Genomic DNA, 8757 nt, shown 5'->3' on the forward strand with positions numbered 1-8757 from the left:
GGAAATCGGAGGGGGAGACGAACCATGAGAGACGATGGACTCTGAGAAACAAACTGAGGGCTCTAGAGGGGAGGGGGGTGGGAGGATGGGTTAGCCTGGTGGTGGGTACTGAGGAGGGCACGTTCTGCATGGAGCACTGGGTGTTATGCACAAACAATGAATCATGGAACACTACATCAAAAACTAATGATGTAATGTATGGTGATTAACATAACAATAAAAAATTTTTTAAAAGGCACTTTAACATTCACTGTCCCTTTGAAGTCAAAACAGGGATTGCGACCCATTCTCCGCTCTCTAGGTCCATCTGGCGGCAGCTGCGCAGACGGAATTGTTCCTCTTCTCTCAGCGCCGTCCCAAGTTTGTTCGGAACTATTTAGCTCGGTTCTCACTCAGTGCTCATCGGACCGAAATCAAAGAGCACAAACCCAGAGCAGGAAATTGTAGTGCCTTGAGAAGCATCATCCGTAACCAATAGGCGCAAAGATCTAGTTCACGTGGTTCAAATTCAGCCTATCGTGCTCCTAATATTCTTCAACTCACCCCCTTCCGCTTCTGGCTTTTTCTTTCTCGACAAGATGGCCACACCGGTAGCAGCGGCGAGTGCTCCCGCCGCCACTCCCGCTCCAGCCCCCGCCCCGGCCGCAGCCCCAGCCTCGGTCCCAGCCCCGGCCCCAACCCCAGCCTCAGCGCCAGCGCCGGCTCCGGCTCCAGCGCCGGTCCCAGCTCCAACGCCGGCTCCAGCCTCCTCCTCAGACTCGGCGACTGCAGCGGCCACGACTGCGGCTCCGGGCCAGACCCCGGCCTCAACGCCAGCCCCAGCGCAGACTCCGGCGCAGTCGCTGCCGGGTCCTGCTCTCCCAGGCCCCTTCCCTGGCGGCCGTGTGGTCCGGCTGCACCCGGTCATTTTGGCCTCCATCGTGGACAGCTACGAGCGACGCAACGAGGGCGCTGCCCGAGTTATCGGGACTCTGCTGGGTGAGTGGTCAGACCGAATTGACGTTCTCTTCTACCTCCCACCTCCCTTTTATCTTGTTCACTTCTCGTCCCATCCCCATTGACTTCTTCCTATTCCTCCATCCCACCTTCCTGCCGCGATTTATCTCCTTAAGGAACTTGAACTTTCCTGCCAGATTGCTGTCACTTCGGTCGACATAAAATACGTAAGCAGTATTGAGTTAGTGAATAAATACCATGTGCCGAATGATTTACTTTTTATTTTTAATCTTCCCAGCATTATTTCAGGTCAAGTGTGATTAGTCCCAGACTACCGAAAATGAATTCAGAATGCTGACTAGGAAGTCAAAAACGTTTGACTCCCTAAACCCAGTGACCTCGCCCCCCCCCCCCCGACTAAATGTCCTTATTTTCCAGGTGTTTACAAAGACGTTTTTAACCAGTTGGCAAAAGGAGTGGGGACATCTGTAAAAAGACATCCCTTTCAACAAGTAAACCAGTTTGGCAGAAACTCATTTAGGGTTTCAGTAATATTCTGCTTTCCTAGACATTTAATCCTGGTCTTCTGTCTGTAGTCTCCCTGATAAGTTAATTTGTAAAACTGAGAAGCAGTAAAGGATTACTGATAATAGGCCCCTTTCTCTGGGGACTGCTGATCCCATCAAAGTCATTTCACTCCATCTTTGTCACCAATTTTAGATACCTTTGTGAATCAACTCTAGCTTCAATCGTCATTTTTCGTATTCTCAAATACGTAATAGTCCTTCCACCATAGAAGACAATCGGTGTGTTGCAAAGAGGACAAGATTTATAGGTAGTTTTCACCAAATAGTAACCATGTGTCTTGGGACAAATTACCTAAAGTCTAGTTCTTTCGGGGGCTACTTAGACTTAGTCTTTGCAGGAACTAAATTATCACTAAAAGCATCTAACTGCTGGCACACATTAGGTACAAAATGGCTGTTGGTTGCCATCCTCCACCACATCAGCGCTATACACCACCCCCCCCAACACACCCACCCACCCACCTGCTCTCTGTCTTTAAAGGTTTAGCGTTTTACAGGAACTTCAATGGATCCATAATCTTCCAAACCTTGTCAAGGTTTTCCTCAAACTAAACCTTTGTATTCTCTTTGCCACTAATACCTTCTCTGCTCTCCCTCATTTAAGTTCCACTCATTTTCCAGGATCCCAGGAAAAATGTTACGTGTCAGTCCATCATCTCATACTACCACCCTCACCTCCATTCTTTTTTTATTGTTATGTTAATCCCCATACATTACATCATTAGTTTTTGATGTAGTGTTCCATGATTCATTGTTTGTGCATAACACCCAGTGCTCCATGCAGAATGTGCCCTCCTCAATACCCACCACCAGGCTAACCCATCCTCCCACCCCCCTCCCCTCTAGAACCCTGTTTGTTTTTCAGAGTCCATGGTCTCTCATGGTTCGTCTCCCCCTCTGATTTCCCCCTCTTCATTCTTTCCCTCCTGCTATCTTCTTCTTCCTTTTTTTTTTTTTAACATATAATGTATTATTTGTTTCAGAGGTACAGGTCTGTGATTCAACAGTCTTGCACAATTCACAGCGCTTACCAGAGCACATACCCTCCCCAGTATCTATCACCCAGTCACCCCATCCCTCCCACCCCATCCCCCACTCCAGCAACCCTCAGTTTGATTCCTGCGAGTAAGAATTCCTCATATCAGTGAGATCATATGATACATGTCTTTCTCTGATTGACTTATTTCGCTCAGCATAACACCCTCCAGTTCCATCCACGTCGTTGCAAATGGCAAGATCTCATTCCTTTAATGGCTGCCTAATATTCCATTGTATATATATACCACATTTTCTTTATCCATTCATCTGTCGATAGACATCTTGGCTCTTTCCACAGTTTGGCTCTTGCCTCACCTCCATTCTTAACTGTGTCCTGCTTTGAGCTCCTGTTATAAATGATTTTTTGCAACACTAACTTCGCACTTGACAAATACTGATTTACTTTTTTAGCTCCAGTGCCAGATATTCCAAACTCACTGGAGCTATTTAACTAAAGAAACAGTTCTTCACCCAGGGAGACCACTAAGTGCCCCAGATGCTGTAGTGATCCTAGTTAGACCGACTGTAATCTAGATCTTCAGATCCTTCTTCCAGACTGGGATCATGGTACAGTGCTAGGTGTTATAGGGACAATACTTACTGAACAATGAAACAAAGACTGCTCACTAGGAGCTTAAAATTGTCTCAGGTATTAATTCATGAAACATACTTAATTTGGTTAAATGAAGTCACTGGTACCTTTTAAGTATCATAAAACTGTTAGGTATTTAGAATTCAAAGTTTGACAAAACAGCTACTCTAACCGTAAATTCAAGATGAAGATCTACTCATATGTAAATAATTGGAATACAATGTGATAAATGCTCGAACTAAAGGGTGTTGTAGTGGCATGGAACTATAGAAGAATTAAAACTGCTTCAGAAGTTTGAAATTGTCACATTTATCGAATGTTGATGAGAGGTCAAATAAGATAAAGCATATTTATCCACTGGGTTTGGAGACATAGTTTCAGCTACAGGAGCAGAAACCATAGTGAAGTGGAATTAAACAGACACAGGTGTGGCAGCATTGTGGTCTGTGGTAAAGGGGGGAAGTGCTTGAAGCCTTGTATGGATGGTGCCAGTAGGTTAGAGAAACATGGAGAACTCAAGGGACTAGCAGTCTTAGGTCAAGAAACAAATGTAGTGGGAGTAAAGGTATCAGAACTAGAATAGAAGCTTGTGGTAAAAGACTGAAACTGATGTTTAAGGTTTACAGGTAGAAGGTTTCTGGATGATGATGGGGTTAAGGTTATGACCACGGGACTAGATGGCTGAAAGGAGATACAGGTGAAGCTCCCTAAAATTGTACTCTGAGGCTAGGCTTCTGTATGGGTGGCTAACGTAGACATTGTCAGAGTTTTGTGGATTGAATTATAAGAGAAAGTCTAGTGGCTGAAAAGTGAAGGTCACAGAGTGAAGATCTGGAGCAGGACTGGTAGCAGGAAAGAACAGATAGCAGAAGAGCTTGTGAAGGAAGAATAGACCCTGTTTGTTGATGGTTAAAGTAAAGAGATGAAGGGCGCCTGGGTGGCTCAGTTGGTTAAGCGACTGCCTTCAGCTCAGGTCATGATCCCAGGGTCCTGGGATCGAGTCCCGCATCGGGCTCCCTGCTCTGCGGGGAGCCTGCTTCTCCCTCTCCCACTCCCCCTGCTTGTGTTCCCTCTCTCGCTGTGTCTCTCTCTGTCAAATAAATAAATAAAATCTTTAAAAAAAAAAAAAGTAAAGATGACTTCAGAGTTTCAGTTCTCTGGAGAATCCTGGTTCCATTGATGCACATGGCTGAACTTGGAGCTTATGAGTTCAATTTTTTGTTCATTGACTTTGAGGAAGCCTCTGAAAGCATTTGGAAAGTAATCGGAGGCTATTGAGAGCTCTAGGGTTTTATAACACATGGACAATTCTCTCTCACAGGAACCGTTGACAAGCATTCAGTGGAGGTTACTAACTGCTTTTCAGTGCCGCACAACGAGTCAGAAGATGAGGTGAGTGGGAGCTTGAGCTGCCACTGTGTGGTCTATAGCTATTCGTTTGCTAGGCTCTCCCTAAGCCCTCTCCCTCCCCACCCCCCGCACAGTATGTTGAGTTCATAACTAGAAGTCCTACAGTTCAAAGAGCTTTTTTTCTATGTGTACATACTTGCTGGCCCTCTTTTGTCTGCTGGGGGTGGCCCCTTGTCCTTTTCTTCCATTTTTTTCTATGGACTTCTGGCTTAGCTTCCTTTTCTGCCTGCCCTCTTAGGTGGCTGTTGACATGGAATTTGCTAAGAACATGTATGAATTACACAAGAAAGTCTCTCCAAATGAGCTCATCCTGGGCTGGTAAGTTGGAGTGGGGAGAATGGAAAGTTTTGGTGATTGCCAAGGTTTTTTGCCACCAGACTAGACATTACACTCTGTTTTGGAGACAGAATATTGGAAGTATATTACCTCAAGGATCTACGAATTTAGTGTGTTTTGCTGGCAGTTCGGATCTCATGAGGCCAAGAATATTTACTTTGAAATGTAGCTTTTCCTAAGCAAGTATTTTTGCCTTGCTGGTGGCTTATAAAGTTGTAAGAGCTCTGAGAGTCAGCCTTTGATTTGATTTGATACAGTTTTCAGTGTATTTATTATTTTTACATTTGGGGAGTCACTGAGGATAACGCTACCATAGGAGTGTCAGGCACCTAGAGACACCCATGTCACCATTGTGTTTGGTCTTAATGTCACATGTAGACGTGAATCCACACTGTGTTCCATTTTCCAGGTATGCTACAGGCCATGACATTACAGAGCATTCTGTGCTGATCCACGAGTACTACAGCCGGGAAGCCCCCAACCCCATTCACCTCACTGTGGACACGAGCCTCCAGAATGGCCGCATGAGCATCAAGGCCTATGTCAGGTGACCAGTGTTTTGGGACACAAAGGCGTAAAGGCTTATCTAGTTCATACCATGCCTGGATGACACCCACCTCCACGCAAAGCAGGTTTAATCCTTCAGTGTATAGCTCATTATCTCCTAAGGAAGCCCATTCCTCACTCTCAACAGGTATCGTTAGAAGGGCTTTACTCTGAAACAAAATCTGTCCCTGAAATATCCACTCACAGATACCAGTTGTACCCCAAATTTCTACTCATTGGTCTTAACCAATTTCAAATGACAGTCTTTTAGGTATTTGCGCAAACTATCACGTTTTTCATGTCATCTTTTCTATAAACTAACTCTTCATGGCTCCTATAGCTGATCCTCACGTGGTATTTTGGTCACAATCCTTCACTACGTTCTGTTTTTTCTGAGTCACCCTTTAGTTTGCCATTATTCTGAGAACTGAACACAGGACTCTGGGTAGTACACATTAAAGGATGACTGTCCTTTTTTGAATACATCTATTACCCTAGGGTTGAGTACAGTTTTGATGACAATAAGATTAGAGTTTTGACATACTGAGCTTGCAGGCAGTTAAAATGCCCGTTGATGGGGGAGGTTGAGAACGGCTCCAGTGGCATGCTGAAGAAGGGGCTGCTAGAGGAGTTGGGAGGATTGTCTTTCCTGGTTAGAGTGAATTTGTTAGTGCCTATCTTACTGAGTTTGACTTTGTGCTGTTTGTGTGTGTTGTGATGTAAGCAGTTAGCCATGATGCGGTGAGATGGTGGTGGATGCCAAGTGCTTATGGGCTAGTTGGTGTACCACTAAGCTTTATTCATTGCCTGATTTCTTAGCCTTTCCAGATATTTCAGACTCTTCGTGGTCCAGTTAAAAATAATACTGTTGACATAGTAAAGGCAGTCACCTTATAGTGAGATTACTTATAGCAGCCAGTCTAGTCTTGGTGGGCTGGAGTCAATTGGCTTTTTTTCAGTGCTGATGAAGGGCTCAGTCTCATAAAAGACCTGTCCTTTTTCTTCTTTCCTTGGGGGTGGATGTCTGGGCAGCCAGCTCGACAGGGAAATCCAGTGTCTTGTTTCATCACTGAGATTGCACAGTGAGTGAAGCAGTCCTCTGAAGGCCAGGTCGGGTATGAACGGTGAGTGCCCTCTCCCAGGCCAGGGTTTGTATGTGGAATGAGCTAGAGGAAAAAAAGTGACTTGCTCCCACGAAATCTCAGGTTTAGATGGTTCCAGCCCTATCTCAGAACTGTGGAACCCGTACTCTTGGTATAAGTGCTTTCCCAGCCTAGACTAGGAAGCTCTCCCCCAAGTCCATTTGTTTATCTTGACTTCTCTCTCCCCAGCACTTTAATGGGTGTCCCTGGGAGGACCATGGGGGTGATGTTCACACCTCTGACAGTGAAATATGCATATTATGACACCGAACGCATTGGAGGTGAGTAACCTTCCCATTCCTTCTTTTGAGGTCTGGTATTTTCAGGGGAGGGGTTTGCCACTCTAACGAGTGGAGGGCTTTGGGTGGGTTGAAGAGGAACCATTGATCTAAGGTTTGTGATATAAATCGGCTGCCAGGAATTATTTGTGGAATTATTAGAGGTGGGAAATTATCAGCACCAGAGGCTATGTGGCCATACATAGAAGAGCAAAACCAGCGATTAGCATACTGGGTACAGAAGTTGAGCTCTAGCAGGAAGAAGAAAAGCTAACAAGGGCAGAGCAAGGGAGTTTAGAGAAATTGGCTATGTCCAGAGGGAGGTGGGGAAGTTAGCAGAATGGTTAGACATCATCTCTTTCCTGATGGGGTGACTGAAATCTCTGTGCCTGTTCTATTCCCCATCTCACTCCCACAGTTGACCTGATCATGAAGACCTGTTTTAGCCCCAACCGGGTGATTGGGCTCTCAAGCGACTTGCAGCAAGTAGGAGGGGCATCAGCTCGCATCCAGGATGCCCTAAGCACAGTGTTGCAGTATGCAGAGGATGTGCTGGTGAGGGGGGGAAGGAAAGAAAGGAGGAGGGCATGATCTCCACTCCGAGATCACTGAGAGGTGTGCTGGCAAAATGGCAGTCCTCGGTGGTGAGAATTAACTGTGCCTCATTGTATCTTTGTTTGGTGCTCAGTCTGGAAAGGTGTCAGCTGACAATACCGTGGGCCGCTTCTTGATGAGTCTGGTTAACCAAGTACCCAAGATAGTTCCCGATGACTTTGAGACTATGCTCAACAGCAACATCAATGTGAGTGCCGTCCCTGGGCTTCTGGGATCTTGTGTCTTCCCCCACCTCAGCTCATGCACAAATGTGAAGGGAGTTGGGGGAGATGACCCAGAGGGGAGAGGAGGAGGGGCTTTGCCTTTGACCCCTTGCAGTCCAGGTTGGGACAAAGGAAGAGATAGTACACGTGCTTGGAGATGCCCCCGCCTTCTCTTCCTTGATTCCATATCTCAGGTACTGATACTACTGTGACTTGTTATGTAGATTCATGGCTGAAAGAAATGCTAAATCTAGAGGTTAATGAAAATGCAATTTCTTATTTTCCCCATCTGAGTTCACAGACACTCCCTCCTCCATATTCTACCCATGGACCTTGGCTAAAGCACCCCACGTTTATTAGTGTATCGGTAGGGACGAAAAAGTGTTCTCAAACATTTCCTTCTTATCTTCCACCTTCGACTCTTGCCTAGCCTCTTCCTGAGCTGTCATTTATCCAGGCTGTCCTCATACCCAGTATTCACCATGGAGCTGGCCAATGCCAGACTTTCTTTTCCCTTTCCACCCAATCCCTCACTCATTGTGGCTTCTTCCTCTTCCAGGACCTGCTGATGGTGACCTACCTGGCCAATCTCACGCAGTCACAGATTGCCCTCAATGAGAAACTTGTAAACCTGTGAATGGGCCCCACGCAGCACTCCTGCCAGTCTGGGCCACCCTAGGACTCAGAATGGAGTGAAGTAGAATGGTTTTCTTGTGGTTTGAGTCACACTGAGTCAGTCAACTGCTTGTGACTCTAAATAAATATAGCCTACCTTTTGTAAATGAATCCATCTTACATGAGTTTACTGCTGGGTGGGGGGGAAGAACTGTTCTAGAGCACACATAGAAACCAGGAAGTGAATACTCTGGGTTGGTTGTGTGTTTATGACTCTCCATCAGTGGTTGCTTGCACCCATAGCCCAAGCTCAAGCCACTTTATCTTCACCTGACTCCAGACCAGATAGCCTTCTTTGCACACTGGTTTTATAGAGGTACTTTATTCCCACTCTTTTGCCTATGATCAGAGCAAACTGAACCCCCGAAAAATAGATTTTTATCACTTCTCTTCCATAGC

At 45.8% G+C, this 8757-nt stretch overlaps 1 protein-coding gene across 1 annotated transcript; it reads left to right on the forward strand.

Annotated features, from left to right (window-relative positions):
• The first annotated feature begins 556 nt into the window (after positions 1-556).
• EIF3F (eukaryotic translation initiation factor 3 subunit F) lies at positions 557-8469 on the forward strand. Its single transcript, XM_064577056.1, has 8 exons — positions 557-978; positions 4475-4545; positions 4802-4881; positions 5309-5446; positions 6777-6868; positions 7284-7420; positions 7554-7667; positions 8243-8469. The coding sequence occupies exons 1-8, from the start codon at positions 579-581 to the stop codon at positions 8318-8320; spliced, it is 1110 nt and encodes a 369-aa protein (XP_064433126.1). The 5' UTR covers positions 557-578; the 3' UTR covers positions 8321-8469.
• The last annotated feature ends 288 nt before the right edge of the window (positions 8470-8757 follow it).

This window comes from Mirounga angustirostris, unplaced genomic scaffold, assembly GCF_029215605.1.
Source record: "Mirounga angustirostris isolate CCGP_5_RB_7025 unplaced genomic scaffold, mMirAng1.0.hap1 SCAF_13, whole genome shotgun sequence".
In the NCBI taxonomy this organism is placed as follows: Eukaryota; Metazoa; Chordata; class Mammalia; order Carnivora; family Phocidae; genus Mirounga; species Mirounga angustirostris.